The sequence below is a fragment of the Protopterus annectens genome, chromosome 12.part0, assembly GCF_019279795.1.
Source record: "Protopterus annectens isolate FY-2018-M chromosome 12.part0, PAN1.0, whole genome shotgun sequence".
NCBI lineage: Eukaryota > Metazoa > Chordata > Ceratodontiformes > Protopteridae > Protopterus > Protopterus annectens.
The window spans coordinates 975,416,341-975,443,036 of NC_056746.1; the positions used below are offsets into that span (position 1 = coordinate 975,416,341).

General features: G+C 40.2%; 1 protein-coding gene across 2 annotated transcripts in view; it reads left to right on the forward strand.

The window, feature by feature from the left end:
* The window catches only part of LOC122816916 (protein FAM13A-like), a 1,835,067-nt gene that overhangs the window by 106,838 nt on the left and 1,701,533 nt on the right, over nt 1-26,696 (forward strand). For both annotated transcript variants that reach the window (XM_044089997.1, XM_044089998.1), the window contains exon 2: nt 19,887-20,067. In XM_044089997.1, coding sequence (XP_043945932.1) covers nt 19,887-20,067 — 181 coding nt within the window. The remainder of the gene's footprint in view (nt 1-19,886; nt 20,068-26,696) is intronic.

The following is a 26,696-nucleotide window of genomic DNA, read 5'->3' on the forward strand; positions in this document are numbered from 1 at the left end:
GGTGGCCTTGGCAATCCTGGGGGGATGTTCGGCCCAGCCCTGTGCTGGTCCTCCTGCAGCTGTTTCTGCGGGATCATATTATGTAGCATAGCACATATCATGATCATTTGGGTACATGTACTTGGTGTGTACTGCAAAGCTCCACCAGGCGTGTCCAGACACGGAACCGTGACTTGAGCAGGCCAAACACACGCTCTATGATATTACGTGTTTGTGCGTGTGCCTCATTATGGCGTTCCTGTTCGGGTGTGTGTGCATTTCTGATGGGTGTCATCAGCCACGGCTCAAGTGCATAACCAGCATCCCCACTAGGTGTCCGTGTGGGAAGTCCCCATTGGCAAATGATTGGTACAGCTCGTCAGATGCCAGATGTGGGAATCGTGGTAGCTACCAGGGCAGCCAGCACACACATTCATTATTATGCCCTGGGCATCACACCACGACCTGGCAGTTGATGGAGGGGTATCCCTTGCGGTTAATGTAGACTCTACCCGCTCACGGCTGGTGCCTTGATGCGTATGTGCGTGCAGTCTATTGCACCCAGCACCTCAGGGTATCCCGCTATTTGCTGGAAGAGGCGCATATTGCTGGACACAACCTCACGGTCACTAGGGACATATATATGATCACTGACATGTGGTGACATGGCATCCAGGAACTGGTGCAGTACCCTGGAGGCTGATGCCTGTGATATCCCCATCATATCGCCAGTTGGTCTCTGAAAGGTACCTGTTGCTAGTATTCTTAGGCCAACACATACCTTGGTTTCCACTGGGATGGGTTCCCCTCTGTTGGTTCTGTGTGTGGCGTGGCCTGCACAGCTCAACAATCTGCTGCAGGAGCTCTCTGTCCACTCTATAGCTCTACTATCTCCAGCTCATGTAACCCATGGTAGGTGACCCTAGGCCTGTATACTCTTCTCCTTCTCCTCACTCTGGGTTGTCTGTCAGCATCTGCATTATCACCACCCTCGGCAATTCGCCTATGTCTGATTATAACAGCTATGGCAGCCCCTAGCATTTCTGCTCTGAGTTCAGCTTTTCAGGTTTCAACTCTGATAGCTTAGTTTCTGGCAGTATCTCTTGTGAGAAACAGCCTGCACTGCACTTTGTTGTGTTTTAAGTGCTGGGTTGGGCTTCTAGTCTGCCTGTGTAATTGCCTGCTTCTAATTGTTTCCACCAATTAACTTTAGTAGTATCTTCTGGCAGTTTCCCTGTATTTTGGTTGTTTCCTATTTCCTCTCTGTTTCCTGAGGGGGAGCAATGTGCACACCAGCTTAAACACGCTCACAGTAACTTAAACGCGTGTACATCCCTACACGGTGTTACACGTGCGCACACATCCTTACACGGTGTTAGCTAGGCTGATTCATGCTAAAAGCACACACCGCCTTACACGTGCGCCAGCAAACCGTTGTAAACAGTTTGCAACACACTCCACAAGTAGAACCTGCCTCACCGCAGCGCTGCCAGCGCATGCACGTATATCAAGAAACTTAGAGTGTAGGGATAGCGTATGCCCTCAATTTCTTGACATTCCCAGTGTTCTGTTGGGACACACCTCCCTCCCTGATGTCTGTCTGTCATCTCTTACCTTACATTGCCCTCCAATCTGGTACATTTCTTTCTATCCTTCCCCATGATGTCACCTACCTCGTACTCTGTTCCGTCCCCTTCTCTAACTCTTACACGACTCAGAAAGTGCTCATTACTTATGTGGCAGTGTGATTCAGTATTGTAAGCCTCATTTACATAGGATTGCCTAGTAATGCTTAGTTACATATCTTACACGGAGCTTCCCCTTGACAACCACTAAACGGAGGCCATATTGTTTTGCTCTGCAAGTCCTCCATTGACATTTCATGTAATATATAAATCCCACAATTGTGGGCTTATAAGCTTCGGTTTTCAGTTTTAGGTAGCGCACCCGTTTGCGGGTGTGCTTACAGTTAAACACATAAATCCGTGAAAAAAAAAAGTTATATAACTTTTTTGCAACACTTTCATGCCAATGGCCACATATTTGGCCATTGGCATGCTTAATATAACAAATGCACCCTTTATTTGGAGCTGACATAGCTCCGTTTTAATTTGCAGAAATGTACTCAGTTGTCAGCTGAGTACATTTCTGCAACAACACGTCCGTTACACGGACTGGTTTGGAAGCTTTGGATCGCTCACATACCTCATTTGCATATCTTGGAGCTGCAAATGAGGTATTGAGCATTTCCACGCCCACTCCGTGTAAGAGACGTGTTAGCTGTCTCTTACACGGAGATTTGGGCTGTTGCTGAATCAGGAGGCTTACACGGAGGCTTACACTACTCTTAAACTCCGTGTAAGCCTTCCTGAATCTGGCCCATTAATTTGCCAGAGAAACACAATTTTATGAAAAACAGACCAAACCTTAACCTAGCCTGTGACACTAACACAACATGCTGGAGAGACAGTCTCCAGAGACTGCTGCTCCTCTGGAGCAAACTACCAATTCACGTGAAGCAGGGCTCGTCACTGACCCTATTCAAAAGCAACCTGGACAAATGGATGTGAGACTGCAGATTCACCCCGGGGGTGGCATCCGTGTCCCTTGTAGACAAGGGGGGGGGGTGGTGTTGATCTTGGGATTAAGAGTTAGTGTAAGTTGCCCCAATTATCCTTATTAATGTGGCTGGGCTTGTAAGGACTCTAGGCCTGCTAGCCTAGTAACCTCATATGAACCTATAAAAATACGAGACAAAAATCTGGACATTCTGTGAAAATCTGTCCAGTTGAGAGGTATGGATAGGGGAATATCTTAAATTCCGTAGCAAAGCATGCTATGGATAAGGGTGAGGATTACTATTTTAAGTTTATTGTAATTGAAATTAAGTTAGGTAAGAAAGTGGGAGATATTAAAAAATATTACAGAAAATAGCGAGTTGTATTGGATACTGAACCTACAAGCTGATAGATGTCAGGGCTTTAATGATAAGGTCTCTTTAAGACCAAGTTTAAAACGAAGAAGACCTATATGTTTTAAGTAAGTAATTAGGTAATTTAAGTCTTATTGGATAGAGAAATGTATTTAATGCATTTGAAAAAGTGTTGTTTGTATGGTCTGAAGAAGCAATTTTGTGAAAGCGCTTGCCTTGTTTTATTATTTTTATGTTTTTGCATTTTAATAAACTTCTCCGCCTACACAGTGTCATTCCTATTCTTTGCATTTTTCGTTATTGGGAACTTGGCTGGTGTGCTCTGGTTTTATTCTCTCTCTCTCTCTCTCTCTATATATATATATATATATATATATATATATATATATATATACATATATATATATATATATGCAATATGGGTGCATACAATTAGTTAGTTATAATAAACAACATAGTAGAGTTAAACATTATTAATGTATACATTTTAGTGAATGATGATTAATGTTTTACTTCGTCACTGTCACACATTGGCTTTGTGTTGCAAATGCAATCTTAGTCAATGTCTTTATGTCAGTATTTTTTTCTTTGTATTGCTAAGGATAAGTGCATTTAATACTTATCTTTCCCAATGTAGCCCAAGTCATATCTGAAAAAGGTCCTGGGACCAGTTCACTTTCCTGGTTACCAAGTATAAATTAAATATGAAATAGAGAAAAAAGGAAGGTGAACATGACAGAAATAATTAAGGAACTGGTAAAGCACATTTTAATTATGCATCATTCTTGAGAGAGAAAAAAAAACTTCCCACTGAAGGCTTTGGGAAGTAGCAGGCAGACTTAGTTTGGAGTCCTACTACTTATCATGATACAGCAAGGATAATTTACTGCAGAGAGAGTTTTCACACTTCAGCATGAGTGTGTGAGGGAAGCTCTGTCAATTCTTTAAGGACTACAAAAGACTCCCTTTACAAAGATTTGTTATTCACTTACTGTTTTTTGCTGGGACTGCGGTGGTGGTGCTGCAGTAGCGTTGTCGCCTCACAGTATGACGTTGTCCTGTTCGATTCTCAGCTAAAGCGTCTTCTGTGTTGAGACATGTGTGAATGGGCGTACCTTCATTGAAGGTTGTGTGTCAGAGCTGGCAACTCGGTATGTGAAAATCTACTGCCAATCATTAGCGGACCGGAGTTCCGCTATGGCGACCCCTAACTGGGAAAAGCCGAAAGATACAACAACATACAACAACTTACTGTCTTTTGCTGGAAGTAGCTAACAGCTATTTATAGCATAGAACATAAACGAGACTCAGTCAGAAAAATACAGTAGTAGCTCTGTTATAGAAGGTGTGTTTAGATGACGGTGCTTCACAGTCCTGTCATTCTGTCTTAAATGGCATGAGAAAACACCACCACTTCCTCCATGTGCAACTAACAGGCAAAACTGCAATCCAAATTGTAGCTTGCTACAGATAACCCACCATGACCCAGGACCCACATCCCACATTTCTGGAGACACTGGGAAATATGAAGGTCCTACCAAACACCCTAATACTGGGTGATTTCAATTACCCAAACATAAACTGGGAGAACTACTCAAGTACTAACTCCCTTGCCCAACGCTTCCTAGAATTTATAAACTCTCAGATCTGCTCTGAGTTAGTGCAGAATGGCGCAAAATTCACTGAACCGACTGATATTGCCAACATTCTGGCAGACTCGTTTAGTGCAAACTTCACCCCCCTCTCACCCCCTAAAGGGCCCATAACCATACCAGAAGAATGTAGGGCCCCTTCAGTCACTGACACACAGGTTAAAACAGCTCCATCCAAAGCCAAAAACACAGCTTCAATGGGACCGGACGGTGAGCTCCAAAATGAACTAAACTCTCCCCTAAACACACTGTTCAAACTCAGCCTCTCTACAGGCTACGTACCCACAGAGTGGTGCACAGCAACAGTTTTCCCACTCCACAAAGGTGGAGCCACAACGGACCCCAGGAACTATCACCCTATAAGCCTGACTAGCCTGGTCTGCAAGGCTATGGACCGCATCATTATGGAACTCATTAACAGAGACATTGGGAACCTCCAAACCTTGGACCCTACCCAGTTTGGCTTTGTTAAGGGTAGATCTTGCCTCCTAAACCTGGTGGACTTCTTTGAGACAGTTACCAAGGCATTAGACGAGGGAAAGGAGGTCCACACGGCCTACCTAGACTTCGCAAAGGCTTTTGACACCATTCCCCATTCTAGTATTATAGACAAGCTCACCAGCTTGAACATAAACCCCTATGTCACGAAATGGGTTGCCAACTGGCTCATGGATAAAACCCACATGGTGAGAGTTGCAGGCTCTACGTCCGACTCTAAACCGGTTACAAGTGGCATCCCCCAAGGCTCAGTCCTAGGACCCCTGCTGTTCGGTATATACTTCTCAGAGGTACAGGCAAGCATAGGAAGACTATGGCTGACCAAGTTCACAGACGACTGCATACTAGGGGCCATAATTGATTCTCCGGCTGATACAGACACATTCCAGGAGGGTCTCACTGAGATGGATACCTGGTGTCAAAATCATGACCTTAAGCTAAATGCCAAAAAGTCATAGTCATCCCCTTTGGAAAAAATAAAGTACCCGCGAACTACCACATAGGTGGTAGTCCCCTAAATACAGAAAATGTAATAAGGGATTTGGGGACCCAAGTAGATAGTAATCTCTCCTTTGATCATATTGCCAAGGTGGTTAGAAAATCCTTCTATGTGGCCCACCTAATCACAAAAGGGTTCTCATCTAGAACAAAAGAGGTTATTGTGCCTCTCTACTCATCACTCATTGGACCCATCATAGAATACAACGCCCCATTTGGGATGTACCTTACAAGACACCTGCAATAGCTGGAAAGATCACAAAAGTACCTCACCAAGAGGATTACTGGCCTCAAACAGATGCCCTATGCAGCCCGACTCAAGAAACTCCAGCTGTACTTGGTTGCATACCGCTTACTCAGAGGTGATCTCTGTCTGACATACAAGGCCATGTCCAACCCAGAATTGATGGACATGTTCCACCTAAAAAAAAAACAAATCCCGGAGAGCCACACACACTAGAGATATAAACCTCACCACAACAATAAATAGGACATGCTGGAGGGATAGATTCCTGTCCCAGAGACTCCCCATGCTTTGGAACAGGATTCCAGTATACATCAGGCAGAGCCCCTCACTAACACTCTTAAAGAGAAACCTTGACGAGTGGATGGGAAACAGAAAATTTACCCCGGGGATCACTGCAGTGGCTCTGCTGGACAGTGGTGCAGGGTACTAATGACTCTGCTGGACAGAGGCACAGGGAACTAATCTAAGGGGGTGGCAAAAGCCAACACATTCTGGCTAGGCTTAAAAATGCTCTTGGGCAGATAGCCTAGTACTTACCTATGAACCTTATGTCTGGCATGAGTCATATAAAAGTACTTGAAATGTAGTCTGGGAAGAAGGAATGAAAGCAAGAAAATAAGATCACGATACCAAGGCAGGCCTCATTGTTGCTATTTTGAGGGAAACACATTAAAATTGTAAAAGAAGCACTTGGAGTGATTTTGAGGCAATAAAATAGCTTGAGAACAAAGATACAATGAAAAAATTTTTTTTTGAGTTCTAGGGTGGAGTTTTTCTTTAAAATTCTCTTTAGCCAGTTATATGAATTGTAATTAGAGCTTGTGGTAATTAACACTGCCCTCTGGTATTTTGCCTTACACCAGCAGTCAGACGTCTTAGTTTTTTGGACTGCTGGAAGCTTGAAAACAAAGCATTTGGACTACATTTTGCATCCAGGGAAACTACATTTAAAATACTGCACTTATCTTGCCATTTAAATTCATTTTGTGTGCTTCCTATCATAGTTTTGTATTTGAAATTAAAGCTATTAATCAAAGGCATTGTTATAGTTGTAGTGCTTTATAGTATAGTATTTTCAAGTGGTTTCTGTGCTTTGCCTAGGTGTTTAAATCCCTTCTGAGCAGGCTCTCATTTTATTATATTTTTATTCTCTCTCTTGAATTTTCCCACCTTCCCCTATTCCTGTTGTGCTTTTAAACTTTGAGGCTTTTAGCTGCCCACTCCTACTGAATATCTGGCCTTGGATGCCCTTCCTAGTCTCATCTTCTGTATACCTGGTCCCAGAAGCTCTTCCCAATCTTATCTTTTCTGCTCTTCTTTCTGGGTACTAACCGATGAAACTGGGAATGCTCTCCTCTTTGACTGTTAGTCAACTTTGAAATTACTTGGTGTTTTTATATTTTTCAACTTGTGATTCCTTTTGTTGCAACATTTGAACATTGTTCCAGAGATGCTTGGACTTCAGCCTTGCGTGTTTTTGTATTAGTTTGGTGACTGTGTTTTATCAACTTTGAAATTGTGTTAGTGTGTGTTCCTCATAGCTGGCTTGTCTGCCTTTGAATTACATTATAATTACTTGTAGCTAGTTGTCAGATTTGTTTCTGGTAGCTAATGCAATTTTAGTGGCATTCGAAAGGTAGACTAGTCTGCTTGAGTTGGGATACACACGGGCTTAAGTGAGAATTACTTGTAGCTAGTTACTTGATTTATGATTATGTTTCACTTTTGACTAACTAAAGTGTGTTTTTTACATTAGGCAAACAAGGACTGCAATTCTAGTGGCAGTAGAAAGGCAGCCTGGCCTGTCCAAGTTGGGAAACACAGAGATGTCTAATGTGAGATTATTTCATCAGCCAGGGAGTTTTTTTTTAGGGACTTGGTTGTTTGTTGTTAATTTCAACTTGAGAGCAACTTTTGCTATCTTTTCATATTAAGAAATTCCACCTTGTAGCAGAATGTGTTTGTCTGATTTCTGAGTTGAGAAGCACTTCAAGGAGCTCAAAGAGCAGTGGTTTATTAGCCAGAGGTCACAAAGTATTTTTTAACTTTTTTTCGGTCTGCTATACATTAGGCACATTAAGGCACTGCTGCTTACTGTGCAGCAGTGGTTAGTAGTGCCCTGTACAGTAGCACAGGTTTAGTTTGCAAAAATTACCTATAAAGCTAATATTTAGGACGTTAACCTGTAACACAGAAAGTCTTTGCATGAAGCTTAGCTTTGTCAAATATCTTTAATACCAGATCATAGCACTATCTAACATCTAGCCTTAACCTAGGCACCACTCAGATGACCCCTGTAAAACCATGTCCCTAAACCATAATAGCCCACCCCTAAAAGGTCTTTCCAACATGGATATACAGTTTCCTAATATCACTGTGGCCAGCAGAGCCAGATCATGGTCAAATGGGGCCCTAGGCAGGGTAAAGTACTGGGTCCTACTGGCAGCAGCTTCCATCCATGCTGCAGCCATTTCACTGTCACTTTACTTGGCAATGTCTCCCCATTTGCCATAAACATTTTGCAATCCTGTCAGTGTGCATATTATTTTCTTGTTTACTTCTACAATTATTAAATGTAGTTGGAATTAATTTAAAACTTTTATTTCAAATCTTGTAGCACAAACACCAATAGCCATTAGCTTAAACAAAGCAATACAGTGTCAGAATGAAAACAGACTTAGCGTGAACAACAATAAACGTCTCTGCCCTTGAAACTCCCATTCATTGAAATTGCATTGAAACTCCCATTCAAAGAAAATGGATCTGGACAGTTGTGGATTATGTTTACCTTTGGGGTGTTTTAAAACATCAGGCCCCCTTGCACACATTTGTTATGGCTATACACATGTTCATAGGTTGGTACTAGTCTATCGGCCCTAAGGCCTATACAAGCCTTGGCCATAACAATTCCATGGCTATTTCTTCCCACAGTATTTACTTCCCTGGACCCCTGTCGAGCAGGGTGACTGACGTGCTCCCTGGGGTGAATTTCCTAGCCCCCATCCAATCATCAAGGTTCCTTTTGAAGAGGGCCAAAGAGGCGCTCTGTTTGACATGTATGGGCAGTCTATTCCAGAGTCTGGGGAGTCTCTGGGTCAGGAACCTATCCCTCCAGCATGTTTTGTTCATTGTGATGACAAGGCTTAGATTCCTGGAGCATGCTTCTCTGAGGGATTGGAATTTCTTTAAGTGTAGCATGTCCATCAGCTCTGGGTTTGACATGGCCTTGTATGTTAAGCAGAGATTGCCTCTGACTAGACGATATGCAACAGAGTATAGGTGGAGTTTTTTTAGATAGTCAGCATAGAGCAGTGGCTTTAGACCTGTGATTATTTTAGTGAGGTATTTCTGTGGCCTTTCCAGTTGTTGCAGATGTCTTGAGAAGTACATACCAAATGGGGCGTTGTATTCTATAATGGGTCTAATGAGGGATGACTACAGTGGGACAATGACCTCCTTTTTTTCTGGATGAAAAGCCCTTAGTGATGAGGTGTGCCACATAGAAGGATTTCCTGACTGTTGTGGTGATGTGGTTATCGAAGGTGAGACCACTGTCCACCAGGGTCCCTAAGTCTGTTATCACACTTTCGGTGTTTAGTGTACTGACACCTATGTGGTAATTCACGGGTACATGTTTTTTCCCCAAAGGGGATAACTATACATTTCTTGGCATTAAGCTTGAGCCCATGGCTCTGGCACCAAGCATCTGTTTCTGTAAGGCCCTTTTGTAGAATATCCACACCATTTGGGGATTCAGTAATGGCTCCCAGTTTGCAGTCATCTGTGAACTTTGTTAGCCAGAGTCCCTTAGTGTTGATTTACTTTCTTGATTGTATTAATTTATATTCCTTGTATAATACACCACTTGTTTTATTGTGTGTTTCAAATTTGTAGTTCTGCACATTTTACTAGTAAGCAATGAAATAAAAACATACGAACCAATAATGACCTAACTACTAATTTCAGAACATTTCAACCATAAAAGGCTACTCAAGCTTCTGTCAATTACAATCCACCAGTATCAGTCAATGTGCACAATCTCTGCAGAAATAAAAGGTTTCTGAATAATTCCACATTAGAGATCTACAACTAATGAAGAGGTCGCTGCTGGCAAACAACTTTTAAATTCAGTGTTTCATCTACGAATATTGCAGTAGGGAATGGCTGTCAAACCCAGAACAGGTTCATAGTTAGTTATTAGGCTTCTAATCCAAAGGAGGACACACTCAGGAGTGCAGCACCCCAATCGTCCTTAAAGTGCACTACAGTATCAGCAATCTATCAACACTGTTTGGGAGTAGAACCCACAACCTTCTTCACCAAAGGCAAGTATGTTAGCTGTTGTGCTACTAACACTTTTTTCAAATTCTATAGCTTAAACACTGATGGCCATTTGCTAAACAGTTGTACATTGAAAACAGACTTAGCATAAGCAACAGTAAACGTCTCTTCCCTTGAAGCTCACAATTCCTTAAAAATGCACTGAAGTTCACAATTTCTTGAAAATATATCCCTGATGCAGTCTGGTAGTTGATGTAGAGGATTCAGGCTTTTGTTTCCTATAACCAAGGTACAGAGTTTGAGCCTGAGCAAGTTAATTAACTAACCTGCCATCCCCTAACTAGGGCATTTCACACACACACACACACACACAAGGAGAATGGCTTGTCTTGTGTCTCTGTCATGGCAGAAACTTCCCGTGTTAAATACACATTGCTGTGGGTGTGGCATACTGTAGAAGCAGAGCGAGTCCTAAATAAGAAATCACATGGACATGTCTCTTAAAGAAGAAATGTAATTTTTTAACCATTTAATTAAATAGCGTGGCAGCCCTCTAGCCAGCAGGCCCTAGGCCACTGTCTAGGTCATCTAGTGCTACATCTGGCTCTGGTGGTCAGCTTGGTAGATATGGACATCCTGAGACAATGTAGCAATTGTTTCATGTACTCAAATAACTTTTAATCCTTGAAGAAACTAACACAGTGTGAGAGACAAGGCAAGCCATTCTGTTTAAAGCTTTCATTTAGTGTCTCACTGCTGTTTTTTCTGCTGTTATAAACATTTCTGTAGTGTTTTCTGCCTAAAATAGTGTAGCTAGTAGCTGTAGCATAGTTTCCCACCCTCTCTCCTTATTGTTTTGTTCTTAAACTTGGAGGCTTTGCAGTTGCCTGTCCCTACTGTAAATTTGATCTGGGACACTCCTCCCAGTCTAGTCTCATTAGCTCATTGTACCTAAATACAGAGAAAACATTTGGGAAGGCCAAACCCCTTAGGTTCTTAACCTTGAATTATCTTCTGTTTCTTCTTTCTTCCACTTTACATAAAAAAAAAAAAAAAAAAACTTTATTGAGCTGGTTTTACAGTATTTGTGTTTCCTCCTCTTGCTCTATTACTTCATCTTGTGTTTTCTGCTGCTTTTTCTCTAAAGTGTTCAACTGCATCTTTTCTGCTGCATTTATTACTGCTTGCTTTGAGTCTGTTTAAATTGTAAGTGTTATTCTAAGCCTCTTAGTTTTAGTTTAAGCACTTGGGCTTTAGGCCAACCCCTTAGCTCTCCCGGGCCTCTCTTCTCAGATTCTGACAAATATTTATGGATCTATATATATATATATATATATATATATATATATATATATATATATATATATATATATATATATATATATATATATATATATATATATATATATATATATGGCTTACTATCAATATCTCGAAATTCACAATAAAAACGGTACTAAATACCGAAGTCTTTAACCCAAGCCACAACTACCCGAACAGCCCTATTATCGAAAAACAGCCATTAATGTCGATGACATTTTATGGCATTAACAACAATGCCATCGTTACCTCAACTCCCTAATCCCTACACCAAACTTCCCATATATACAGGGGGGCAAGCCCCCTGCACCCCCCAACTTATTATTCCAACTCCAAGATTGCACTACAGTGAGGAAAGGGATGTATGAGCAAACATTATATTTGCGAATGCACAGTCCATTCGCAGTTATACCATTCGCTCGTGTAACCTGCTTATATATAAATAAATATGGTTTCTCTTGCCAGCCTGGTTGATATGGGCATCCTGAGACAGTGTAGCAACTGCCTCATGTACACGAACAACCATCTTACTACTACCACCTAGACATTATTTGTGAGAGATGCAACTACATTAAGAACCTAGAGTCTATGCTCTGACCCTCAGAAACCAGTATATCTGGCACTGAGAAGGTTGTCAACACAATCACTGCACATCAAACACCACCAACCTACATATGTGGAGGTTCTCAACAAAAACAAACCCAAACAAAGGAGACCTCAAAGGCAAAAACACACGCAAACTCCACAACCCTTCACACCACATACCACTCATAATCCACTCTCGCAACCACTAAGGCCTCACCATAAACCCAACATATTAGTCATAGAAGACTCCATTATGAGACTCAGATGTGCCTTTCACCAGGCTGTATAAGGAAAAAGTCACGGTTAGTTGTTTGTCAGGTGCCAGAATCTGCCATCTCACACACACATTCAAGTGTCTCGACAACAGGTACTGTTATGACACTGTCATAGTCCATGTTGGTATGAACAACTTGAGATGTACCACCCTGGACTATATGAAGAGACATGATTTTGCTTGCTGAATATGTGTCCCAGGCAGGTATGTCCCAGCCTTAAGCAGCATTTCAACTGTCACCCAGAATGATGGCTCAATACAAACAGAAAATTATTGACTTTAACAATTGGCTAAGTTTCTGGTGTCATTCCAGGGGAATCCAGTACCTGACAGCCTGGGAAGATGTGATCGACAGACCAAGATGCTTTGCTAGGGATGGGCTGCATCTGTCTTACTTGGGCTACAGGCTTCTGGCAAAGGCCCTTGCCTCCCCCATAGTTCCTTTTTTTTAGGAAAGGTCATGCGGTTGATATTACCAATGTAAAAATTTCAACAAAAAGCAAATTAAAGGTTGTGCTGCTAAACGTTAGAAGTCTAAACATGAAACTGCACTCATTGCAAGCATTCTTAACCCTGGAAGACGCCGACATTTGTGCAGTCACAGAAACCTGGTTCAAAGCTGCGAAGGGAACCCCAGCCTTACTTGGTTACTTATCCTATCACACATTCAGACCCCAAACTGTGGGCAGCAAAGCCAAAGAAGGTGGAGTTTCAATATATATATATATTAGAGCAACACACCTCCAGGCTGGACAGACAGTATGATGCACAGGAAACACTCCAGGTGCAGTTAACAGTTGACAAGACCCCTACTGAAATCATAACTAGCTACAGGCCCACAAATTTGACTCAAGGTGCCCACTCCACCTATCTGGACCTCTTCAAATCTATCAAGATTCAACCATTTAAACTGATCCTGGGCGACTTTAAGTATCCAGCCATAGACTGGAAAAACTACTCCTGCTAGAACACAAATGCCCAGAGAGTCATTGATTTTATCAATGCAAATGCCTTGGAACATCTAGTCGATACCCCTACAAGAGGTGATAATATCTTGGACATGGTATTAACCAACATGAGGAACCACTGCAGCACCCCTACAGTATCATCCAGAGACAAGGAGGTCATAACATCCCTGTATTCTTCCCTTATAAGGCCAGTTATTGAGTACAATGCTCCCTTCTGCATGTTCCTCGCAAAACACATGCAGCAGCTGGAGAGACCACATGTTTTTCAATAGGAGAATCCATGGCCTCACACATCTACCCTACACAGATAGGCTAAAATCCCTGTCCCTCTATTCAATTTCATACAGACTTCTCAGAGATGACCTCTGACTGGCATACAAAGCAATCTCGGACTCTGCCTTGATGGGACTGCTGCATATCCGCAAGTCAAGCTCCACTCGAGTAACCCGCACAAGCAACCTCAACCTGGTCTGTGACATCCAATATGACTTGTTGGCAGGACAGATTTGTGTCCCAGAGACTCCCCCCATCTGTGCAATAGACTCCCTCTCCACTTCAAGCAGAGTACCTCATTATCCCTTTTTAAGCGCAACCTGGATAACTGGATAGGAAACAGAAAATACACCACAGGGATTCCACCTGTGTCCCTGCTGGACAGGGGCTTTGGGTGCTGACTTGTCTAAACATGGGCTAAACTCTTGGTTAGGCTTATAAGGGCCTCAGGCCAATAGCCTAGTACCTTCCTGTAATCCTATAAGACAGATACATAGCGTTCTTGTAGGCAAAGATCTCACTTACAAACAGGGTTATCAAGAACAATACACTACACCCTTCACATACTGCTGACACAAACGTACACCTTCTTATGCTGAGGCACTTAAAATAAACCTTCCCAAGCTTAAAAGGCTTCCTAAGCTATTGAATGGCAACACCTATCCTCTAAAGCACACACCAAAAGCAAAACTTAACACCATACACAAGCCTATACCCAATGATCTCCCAAGAACAAAACCCACAAGACAAGCACTTTACCTAGTACTTTTATCATAGGAGATTTTATTGTACAACACACAGATGCTCCTCTCACCAGGATGGACAAGGAGAAGATAATGGTTAGTTGATTATCTGGTGCTTGGATTCGCAATATCACACACACACTCATGTCACTGCACTGTAGGTACCACTATGATTCTGTCATAGTTCATGTGGATATAAATGATGTGAGATCTATCTTACTGGACTACATGAAGAGAGACATTATGAATCTCTTTGAATACATGTCTTAGGGAGGTACATGCCTTACACTGAGCAGCATTCTACCTTCACCAAGTATGATGCCACAGTATGAATAGAAAATTATTGGCTTTAATAATTGGCTTAGTTTCTGGTGTCCTTCCAGGCGGATCCAGTATATGTCAATATGAGAAGACATGGTTAACAAACCACATTGCTTTGCTATGGATGGCCTGTACCTGCCCCCCTTAGGCATTTAGATATTGGCTAAAACTTTATCCATACCCTTAGAGCCTTCACACACTCCACTGACCATACACACAAATCTTCTTACACTGAGGCACTTAAGAAACCTTCCCAAACCTCAAAGACCTCCTAAGCTGTCAAATGACAACACCTCTCCTCAGCAATTACTAAAGCACACACCAAAAGCAAAACCTAACAGCACATACCAGACTATACCCAGTGATCCCCCAAGAACAAAGCCTATAAGACGAGGAAACACTTTACCTAGTATTCTTGTGATAGGGGATTCTATTGTAGGACGCACACAGGCTGGACCAGGAGAAGATAATGGTTAGTTGCCTATCTGCAGTTAGGATCCACAATATCCCACATGAACTCGAGTCACTGCACCACAGGTACCAATAGGATTCTGTCATAATCCATGTGGGTGTAAATGACCTGAGATGTACTTCACTGGACTGTATGAAAAGAGACATTATGGATCTTTGTGAATATGTCACAGACAGGTACATGCTTGGCATTGAGCAGCATTCTACCTGCACTAAGGATGCCACAGTATGAACAGAAACTGACTCATTTTATTAGTTGGCTTAGTTTCTGGTGTCGCTCCAGGGGATCCAATATATAGCATGGGAGGACATGGTTAACAGACCACGTTGCTTTGCTAAGAATGGTCTGTACCTGTCCCCCTGGGATTTTGGATATTGGCTAAAACTTTATCCACCCCTTAGATAATTTTCTAGGCAGCAACAAAACTACCAAAATAGCAAAAAGAAAAAAGCAGCCTTAAGGTGCTACTTCTCAATGCCAGAAGCTTAAGCAAGAAACTTTGCACCCTACAGGCTCTCCTAACTCTGGGAATGTGGACATCTGTGCTGTTACTGAGACTTGGTTTAAAACAGCACAAAGTATTCTAGCAGTGCAAGACTACAGTGCCTTTCACACACTTAGGGCAACAGGAGCACAGGCAGGGACTAAGGATGGAGGTATATCCACAACGAAAGCAGTGATATGCAAACAATTCAACTGGACTTAAGTAAGATCCATGCAGCAAGTTTAATACAAAATAGTTCTAGCACCTCGACTACTCAGCCTTCTTGGAGTTGATAAGGCACAAGTTAATACAATCTTAAATAGTACAAAAAATTATAACACTTAATTAATTATTCAATTAAAACTACATGATCGAACAGTTACAAAAGAGTTTTCCAACTACACTCCCTGTTCAATCAAACAGGTGTCAGAGCGTTACATTTCAAAATAAAAATGGTTTCTTTAAATAACTATTTTTAAGAGCAAGGGCATTTTCAGCTATAACATGTTCCAAAATACAACCTTTTAACTCAGAATAAATCCCCCCCATGAACAGAATTAAAATGCACTGGTGCAGGATTTTCACATTTATTATTCCTAATATCTCTTGTATATTCCTGTAGTCTTATTCTAAAAGATTTGTTTCCCCAATATAGAATAGACCACAGGGACACCTTAGAGCATAAACCACTCCATTTGTATTACAGGTATAACATGGTGTAGGATTATATCGAATACCATTAATATCACTAAAAAAATTAACCAAAAAAGGACATGTAGAACAATTTCCACAAACTTGGGTACCAAGTAGTAACACAGTTTACTTTCGGAACACAACATTCATTATGGACCACAATATCCCTAATGCTCCATCCCGTCTTAAATTATATTAAAGGTGTTTTTCACAATTTTTTAACCTGATTCTTTCCTTTTAAAAGAAATGGCTAAAAATATTTCACAATGTCAACTACCTCTTCAGATAGAATATTAAATAAAATCGCAAATTAATCTTTTCTATCATTCCTGGGACTATTATTCACCACCTTCACCTTAAAATTCTTGTTTTTACTCTAACTTTTTCGTTTATCCCAAATACCCTCTCAATGGCTTTTTGCATATCACTGGTTTCATTGTGGATATATTTTTTCTGCTTTGTGGTTTTGCTTACTAAGGATAGTGGTGTCTTGGTCTATGTTAGCAACAAATACAACTCCAGCATGGCCAAAACAGTATGCTGCTCTGAAGTTCATCCATGTGCAAGTCTACATGGGCAAGATTCCTTACCATGTCCTGGCTAGTTACAGATCACCCCCTGTAACTCACAGTGCTCACAACTCTTACCTAGACCTACTAGAGGCACTCACCATCCAACCAAATATCCCATTCATTTGAGACTTTAACTATCCATCTATAAACTGGGAAATGTATACTACCTCTAACTCACAGGCACAATGTATCCAGGACTTTATCAACACAATCATCCTGGATCGAGTGGTGCACAGTCCAACCAGATGATCAAACATGCTAGTCCTTATACTTGCCAATATGAGAGAGCATTGCACCCTCCCCTGTGTCATGTCCTCATTGGTGAGATTGGACTACAAAGCTGTTTCCTTCGAAACAAAAATCAACTTGGAAAACCCACCTAAACCTATAACAGTTAGAAAATATTCTAACCCAAACTGCATTCTGTTAAATGAGAGTTTGTCAAAATTCATGGCTCCACCAAACCCAGGGAACACACCTAGCAATGTAGAATTATTCACAGAAACCCTGTACAAACATGTAAATGACTGCACTGAGGTGCCGTACCCCCCAAAAGTAAGTTCAAATCTAATGCCAAAAACAAACCCCTAAGTAGAATCTTTTCCTAACAGGATATATCAACAAAAGGAAAAAAGTCAATGCCAAAATCAGAAAGAGCAATTCTCAGAGACGAGATTCTGCTTCAAATAAGCAAGAAACTAAGAGTTGAAATAAAGTCCAACAAGGCTATTTATGACATCAGAATAGCTTCCTAGGCTAAGAACAATCACAAGACATTCTTCAGCTATGCCAGGAACCTTACAGGTAGTGCTCAGCAGTATGCAGAACTGGCTGTAAATGGCACAACCTTTACTGACCAGGGTGACCTAGTGAATCTAAAAAACAACACAACAAAGCCGAAAAGTAAACAAAACCACAACGGCCACAGGTCCAAAAAATTCACAATTTAAATTGAAAATATTTTGGACCTGTGGCCCTTGTGGTTTTGTTGATCTAGTGAATCTACTTGCAGATGAATTAAGGTCTAATGGCATGCCCCACTCCTCACACTACCCCAGTTAAATCCCTTCTAGTGTATCCACCCAACTATCAATAGGGAACAGGTTATGGTGACGCTCACTAAGGCCAAAAACACAGCTTCAATAGACCTGAACAATATCTCCAGTTGCCCTCTACATAGCCTATAACATGACCTAGCAGGACCACTTTAGGCACTTTTCAATTACAGCCTCAAAACAGGTTACATGCCAAGTGAATAGAGGGCTGCATTGGTCATCCCTTTTCACAAGGGCATAGCATCAGCCAGCCACAGAATACAGACCCATCCATCTGGCAAGTCTAATATGCAAAGCCATGGAATTAATTCTCATGGAAGTGGTCAACAAGGACATTGGGAAACTACAGACACGGGACCCATTCCAGTTTGGCTTTTTTAAGGAGGTATTGCCTACTCAACCTGATAAACTTCTTCAAGAGAGTCACCATGGCTATGGATGAGGAGCAAATGGTGCAGAATGCCTACCTTGACCTGTCCAAGGTGTTCGATACAACACCCCATTTATATATTATTGACAATCTCTCAGACCTAGGCATAAATCCCTACATAACTCACTGGATTGCTAGCTGGTTTACAAATAGGACCCAAGAAGTCAGGATTGGTGAGAGAACCTCCACAAGGAAACCTGTCACCAGTGGAGTACATCAGGACTCCGTGTTAGGCCTGCTTCTGTTTGGAGTCTACTTCTTGGAAGTCAAGGCTAAGTTAAAGGCCTCTCTGGCTGACCAAGTTCATAGATTCCCCCCATGACACTGGCATCCTACTAGAGGGTCTAACACAAACAAATAACTAGTGCCAAAGCCATGGATTAAAACGTAACATGAAAAAATACATTATAGTTCCCGTTGGTAAATCTTCCACCCAAGCTAAATACTCCTTTGATAAAACACCTTTAAAAGTTGACCTGGTAGGTAGGGACTTGGGAACATACATAGATAGTAATCTGGCCTTCAACCAACATGTAGCCAAGACAGTAAGAAAATCATTATATGTTGTCCAGCTCATAAGCAATTGCATGGCATCCAGGTACAAGGAAGTTATAATACCGCTCTACTCAACCCTTATCAGACCCATCATTGAGTAAAATCCACACTTTTTCATGTATCCAAACAGGCACTTGGAACACCCTCAAATGTTTCTCACCAGGAGAATCTAGGGTATGAATACCCTCTCTTACACAGATTGCCTCAAGGCCCTATTTCTGTACTCAGTTCCTACAGGTTACTGAAAGGCAAGCTATGCCTGGCATACAAAACATCCTCGGATCCAGCTTTGATGCATCTCTTGCACATCTGCAAAATAAACAGTACCAGAAACTCTAGATCCAAGGACCTGAACTTTGCCTGCAGCATAAATATAACATACTGGAGTGACCAAGATGTATCTCAATGGATCTGCCACAGTATAGAATAAGCTTTGCATCCAAGTAAAGCAGAGGTCATCCCTAACCTTTTTCAAACCAAACCTTGATCATTGGATGGGAGATCATAGGTTGACCCCTAGTCTGGCCCCTATGTCTCTAATGAACAGAGGTCAGTAGTAAGTTAATTAATCCCCAGCTAACATACCCCCCCATAACCCTTACCTACTCCCTTACTAACATACCCCACCATATAGGCATTCAGAGTACTCTGGGACAAAGCTGGGTTGGGTTGCATGACTAGGCTTCTCAAGATTCTGGTGGACATTAGCCTAGTATAAAATTATGAATGTATGATCTCGCCTTGGGAAAATGTATATTTTCAGTGCTCTTGGAGAAATATATTTCTTGACAAAATATTCCTTTGTCAGTTTTGATGACTAGGCTCACAGAATTTTGATTTGTAAAACTATGTTCCTCCTATATAGTACAGACCGAAGTATACCAATATCCTTAGTCGATATTGCAGATTCTATCAGACTTATCAAGAAGTAATGAAACAGAAAGTGTACTTCATTTTACACTCAGTTGTGACAGTCTGTTACATCACACTTTAACAGGACATTGGCAGAACAGCATTGTTCAACTTCATATCATTTTATTTTTTCCTCTTGCAGCAGTCATTATCTGCAGTGAAAATTATTGGAAACACAAGCAAAGTCAGTCCAGAAACGCATCAAAAACAAACCGCTAAAAAGATCTTTGGTGTTCCACTTGAAACTCTAGAACAAGAAGGGCAAATGCAAGATGATATTCCTTTCATCGTACACGATATAACAGAGTACTTGAATGAATTTGGTAAGTCCAATTTTTGTGGTAACTACTTTTCTTAGCAGAGGTCATGACTTTGCTTGGAGATGTGGGAGTAAACAGCCTTTGGATTACTAGATAAGTTAATGGTTAAAAATAATTCATGCATTTTATTTTTTATATATTTTTTTTTTTATATGTGGTCTTCTGGAAATATGATCTGAAGTTCCTAAGGGTATAAAGGCTTAAAACATCTGCTTTGCTCCAGGGTAAACAAATATTGTATATATGATGTAGTTACTACATGTAGGAGATTTATTTGACTGTCTTGATGGTAGTATTTCATTAAGTAGGATGTTAATTAGCTCTTGAAGTCGTATAATAATTTCAGATGCTATTTGCATATCTTAGCTGTCCCTTAGTTTATGCAGTAGCTTTATAAGTACAGTTGTTAAAGGAATATAAAAATCTGTAATGTTCATCGCGTGTAAGCCCAAAACCCTTACAGAATAATACTGTTATAGGAATAACTTGATTGTTTAAAGTTAGTCTAACTGCTGATACCACAGAATCTTCACTACTGAATGACAAAACAGAACACCTGGGCTCCTTAACAACAGTTGATATACTTCCACTTATTTTATTTGTCTTGGAATTACTGATTTACTTACTTTAGTTTGCGAGGAAATTCTTGACTTGGTATATGGTACCTTCTTTTTAGTGGAGGCAGAAGGAGTAAAGCTCCAGAGGAAACATTAATGATTATAAAATTCTACTGTATTACACACAAGAAATATATATAAAATAAAATTAAATATGGAGACAAAAACTACATTGACCATGGATATAAATATGAATTAACATTGTATTGTGACAGCTATTACATCAGATCATGGTTGTTAGACTTATATGAACTAAGTCAAGTCTCAGTGATAACAGCAACAATGTCAGAATATAGAAAACAGACTTACTTATCTGAGTTGTTGTTCAGACTCTTGGCTCACACAGCAAAAGTTAGACAAATCACTACTTGGTATTATTTTAGCAGCTTGTTTATTACTTAATTTCTATTTTTTAGTTAATTGTAATTTAGTCAACCTAAGGTAAATCTATTTCCAGTGTGGGTAAAATAATAAACATCCAGTACAAAAATCTAATTTCCCACACAGTTCTTCCCAGGCAGCAATAATCTGAGAAGTATCTGTAACACAAGTATACTATAGCTAACTGTGAAATAGACCTGCCTTATATTCTTATAGGAAAGAGAAGATGGTAGATGTCGCTTGTCTTGTGTATTCAAATAAGACAATGAGGCTGGGTGTTCGTTTAAGTTGTTTATTACAGACAAACATCAGGATGGATAACTGGAGCATTAAACTTAAATGAACCGACTGACTGCTACACACATGCATGCTTTGACTCTGGCTGCTCCCTCAAAATGGCACTCTTGCTTGCACGTGCTCAGTGCTTAGATGCAGGTGCCCACAGATGGGAATGGCTGTTAAAGGTACACACACTCTGATCTACATCCTCCCTCTTTGACTATTCTGTTCTGCAATGAAAAATGACAATTGAATAAGCATGCTAATTATACAGACTTATACAATAAATAACTATCATGTCCAGGTTGCTGTGCATTTGGAATTAGGTCTTGGGATACGACTTGACCTTGTAATGTAATAATTAGAATTGGGTTTAACAGGGGCAGTCACTGGGGAATGTTCTTCAAGATTTTCATGGATACTTACAGGAACAGATGATGAAATGTTCTCTGGAACAGTAACATTGGATGAATCACTCTGAGAATTAGTCTCTGTTACAGACAAGATGCTGTAACACTAGCTCGGACACCAGTAATAAAGGTTTCCAATTCCGTCTGAATTCCATGCCTTGCGATTCAATGATGTACAATCTCAGTTCTTCACACAAATGTTTCACAAGTCCTAGTTGGTCAAATCCTTTCGCTGTCTGCATCCTCACTCTCTCTCCTTTTAATGGATTCAGAGGCTTGCTGGTCTTATAATAGTAGGACTTTTGGGACAAGCGCTTATTTAGTAGTTCAGCTTTTACTGCTTTTTTGTTTTTAACACTTGTTTCAATACTCTCCTCATTTTATGTTATCAATTGGGTATGATACTCAACAGACAGACTTCTTAGTTTCCTGGCAAATGTACCGTTCAACGAAAATCAATATGGAATCCTGCCATCCAAGAGCCTGATACTTTCTCCCTCTTGCTGACTAATAGGTACTTTATTTAAGGTGGTATCAAATGAACACTTTCCTCCATGGTTACCTGCTTTGGGGAAAGATGGACATGCTGCAGGCAAGATATCAGGGATACAAACAACACTGCTGTAAACTTAGGGATCATACGCATAGAGAGTAGATGTAGGGAAGACTCTTACAATGAACACTGTTTTTATACAATATCAGCTAACTAGTTTCACTTTTGTGTCATTATCAGTGCATGATCATTGATTCAAAGTACCTCACATCATTTAATTAAATATATACTTTCTTATAGGTTGAAACATTTTAAAGAACTATTTTCAGATCATCTGCAAACACAGGGCATAGAGTGTACTGTCCAAATAAACTTAATTCCAATAATTTTATCAAATAAAGATGATTTTTTATGTTCATAGAAATCTAGTGTCAAAAGAAATTTCATAAATGTAGATAGTAGGGCAAATCAGGATATTCTGTGGTAACGTGCTGCTAGATATTTTTACATCAGAGAAATTTCAGTGCAATAAATGTAATAAACAGAAGTAGAAGTAGTGAAAATACATTAAAACAACCTGCACCTAATGAACAATGGACAGCTAAAATATTTTCATTCATATAGTACCATAAGTCACCTTTTAATACTCCCTCATGAGCCACTTTCTGGCAGGCATGTTCTTGCTGTTTGTCAGAACATAGAGATTCTGAGTTGGTCAGAGATCCTAACCATTTTATTATGTGTTTGAGGCATAGATGCCAATAAATTCAACTCAAGGTGAATCTTGGCATCCAGGTCGAGAACACATAATACAGGATTATGTTCTACTAACCCGCTCATAATTATTTGTAGTGCATGGCAATTTATCTTCTTCCTGTATTACAAATTAATCAAAAATAAGATTTAAAAAAATACAGTATATTGCTCTGGCTTTGAAAGCTGGTAAAGCAGTGGTGGAGTGGTTGACATCTCATGTATTCCCTGTGTAAGGGAGACCATTCAGTTCAAAATACTTTATGTACTTTAGCAGACAGCAAGCAGTAATGAGAGTTGAAAAGCAGCTGTTTCATGTTCTGTTTCAGTTGGTTACTATACCTCTCAACCTCTCAGCGCAAGACTGCACAAAGCCAGAAATAATGGGCGATAAAGGCCCAAAAATAGAGGCAGATTTAAAAAAATTGCTCCTATAAACATAGAAAGTTGCTAGAATAACATATTTTGAACTGTGTGCTTTCTGAAGGGTATGAAGTCTGAAAATTCCATGATTTACTATTATTTAGTGACTTCAAATCTCAATAATCTGCTAGAAAACACCAAAAATATGAGGCAAAAATCTGAAAAGTTGAGAGGTATTTTGTTTACTGGTCAGCGCTGTCTGCATTTAGTACAAAGTTGATGTTAACAACTCCTAGGGGTGCTTAACAGTTTTTAAATAGGACTATTAACTGTTAAGTACCCATATAAGCATTGTTAATGTTGGGCCTTGAGACATAGTAATGCTGAACCGGGATATAATTATTACATTTTTGAGTGTAAGCAGAGCACTCCATGCATTACAATACTGACAGCTCCTGGAAGATGAGTAAGATACCTATACCTTGTCATTTAAGAGTATAAAGAATAGGGTGCTTACTTAATTACATAACCACTAGTGACTGCATTGTAAGTTCTAAATATATAACTGTATACATAAATTTAAAAGCTATTCCCATCACATAAGGATGGTATTATAAATGTGTGCAGACAGCCAAAAAATTATTTTCTAATAGTCCATGTTAATGAATTATATTATGTATTCAGGAAACTGGTCAAAGTACAACTTCAGATGTTGGAACTCAATTGCAACTTCCCATTGAAAACCACTGTTGGTGCAGTTTCTGTTGGAGTGCTGACAGCGATTCAGAATTTTGAGCTTTTCAGTTTACATTATGATTATACAACTGCGGAGGTATTATGTTCAAATAAAGGGGGTGTGAGAATGAAATAGGCTTATACTCTGCATTTTTGTTAAAGTCAAGGCCTCATCTGTTTTGTTTTTTGTGCAGTAGTAGCATTGACTGAATGTTTCTTAAAGGTTCATTGTAAAGCTGTGTTGCAGGTTATATAGGTCACATTAAACATTATATTTTCCTGGTTTGTACAAAACAAGCTGTTTTTGAACACAGAAATGCTGAGTAATGAGAATAGGGAAAAATGTGCAGATTTTCTAATAAGGCAGTGGGAATCTTTAGGCTACTGAAAATAGTGGAGTTCTGGGATTAATATAGACAGAGGATGGTGTGATGCCCAACCTCTGGCCCAGTAATCAAGGAGCCTCAATCCTCACCACTAGCACCAGTGGGGGATGTAAATTGGGAGGATGATGGGTACACGCACACTATTTCCAGATGCAGCTCACTGCATCAACTGCAATTTCCCTTAAGAGCACACACACCACAGTCAGTCTGGGGTTGTTTTTTCCCTCTTTCTCTAGATCCCCAATAAGACTCCCCACTGGCACAGCTATAGAGCTGAGATCTCAGCTGTGTGGCCAAGCCAAGATCTCCAGCACTCTGTCCAACCAATGCTTTGTGTCCCTGCCCAAGTAGCTTACACACACACACACACACACACACACACACACACACACACACACAAATGGCTGGCACAGGTTTACTAGCTATGCCCCCTTTTGCCCAGACTTTAAGGTAGCTATCATTGCCACCAGCCACATCCTTATCAGCTTCTTTAAATCCCTTAACAAAGGGTGTCCAGTCTTACTGTGTAATGTTACTATTAATACAAATGGTAGTTTGACCAAGAGTAAGGCTATTAGGAGTGGCCCACAGTGTCACCAAATAAATATGCAAGACTCTCTGAACTTAAATATCTCTCTCAAATATCAGCCACAATGAAAGGTTTAAATATGTGTAATAATAAATAATAAAAGAACAAGAGAATACTCTGTATATAATCATAGTAACATCAGAGTTCAAAATCACAGGAAATATTTAAAACAACATTGCAGGACAGTCTCAAATAAATAAAGAAAAACATCTGAATTAAGTTGTGCTATATTCCTGACTATATTTAGAGAATTACTATATCTTAGTTAACTTACTTACAGTGCAAGCAAGGCAGATGTGGTGAGTGGGTCTTAAGTTGATGTTGTCAGGTCAATAAAAAATACAGAATACTCAATCTCTCTCAGAGAGTTCTTGAATTAATATCTCAAAAAGTACTGCTGGTATAGCTTGCAGTACAACATCGCTTCTTGTCATTTGATTGTATCCCAGGTAAAACCCCAATTAATGCAGCTGGTAGCATTTAGCATCTAGCTGTGGAAATACATAAACAAGGGCATTTCTTAGATCTAAGGCAGATCCTGGAAGTCATAAAAACACTTCCAAGACAATACAGTGAACCTCTAGTTCTAGACATTGTCTGTTACTGGACTGAAACTGAGAGAGAACATCCTTTTTTATGGCATGGATATAAAGTAATTTAATTTCAGCTATTTTTCTGAAGTTTTGCAAGTTAACCTTCTGTATTCCAGTTTCCCCCTTTAAAATATATTCAGCTAAACAGTAACAATAGTATATATACATTTCTGTTCTGTTCTAGTGGAGTACACTGTAGATACATTTTTAAAGCTCAGTACACCCTTTTCAACGCACACGTCTGTACCAGCAGTTTGATATACACATAACATACAGTTCTAATACATTTGTAACACAGGCATATGAATGATGTTGATATTCACAAATTACATATAATTATTTACAAAATTCCAGATAGCTGGACTGACTGTATCTCCTTTCATGACAGATGGTTTTATCAGATGTGTGGAAACAGAAGATCTAATGATTGCAGCACAACCAGTCTTGGCTTTAGCTCGACAAAACTATGAGCTTAAGTGCACTGGGTTGTGAAATTTGCAAACTGCCTAGAAGTGTATGAAATAGGTTTGCCACCTTTGCATCAATTTCCTGACAAATAAACCATGCCCCCTGCATAAAAAAAGTACCCCTTGCCATACCCTGTGTAGCAATCCATACCCAGGAGCACCAAGTTTTAAGTACCATATACAGTAACTACATGGGCAGCCTTGGATAATATGGATTCCTAGGCAGCGTTCCCTATAACTCCCCACACCTGCTGTCTACTATTACCCTGGCATACACCCCAGGGCTCCCACTTTCTTTCTAATCTTTCCTCATTTTATCAAGAGTACTTTTAATCTGATGTTGTCAATCTTCATTTTATCCTTGACATATGGGTTCAGTTCTGATATCGGAACTGACTCTACTGTCACTACAGCTTGCACAGGCCAAAAACTCTCAAACTTCATCCTTACCCATCATCCCCCTGTCCCAGTTACCTCAGATCTCATTTACTGCTTTTCCAGACAGACACATTTGCCTCAGCTCTCAAGCTTAATTTTTTGGGCTTAAAATCTCGTCAGACTATTTC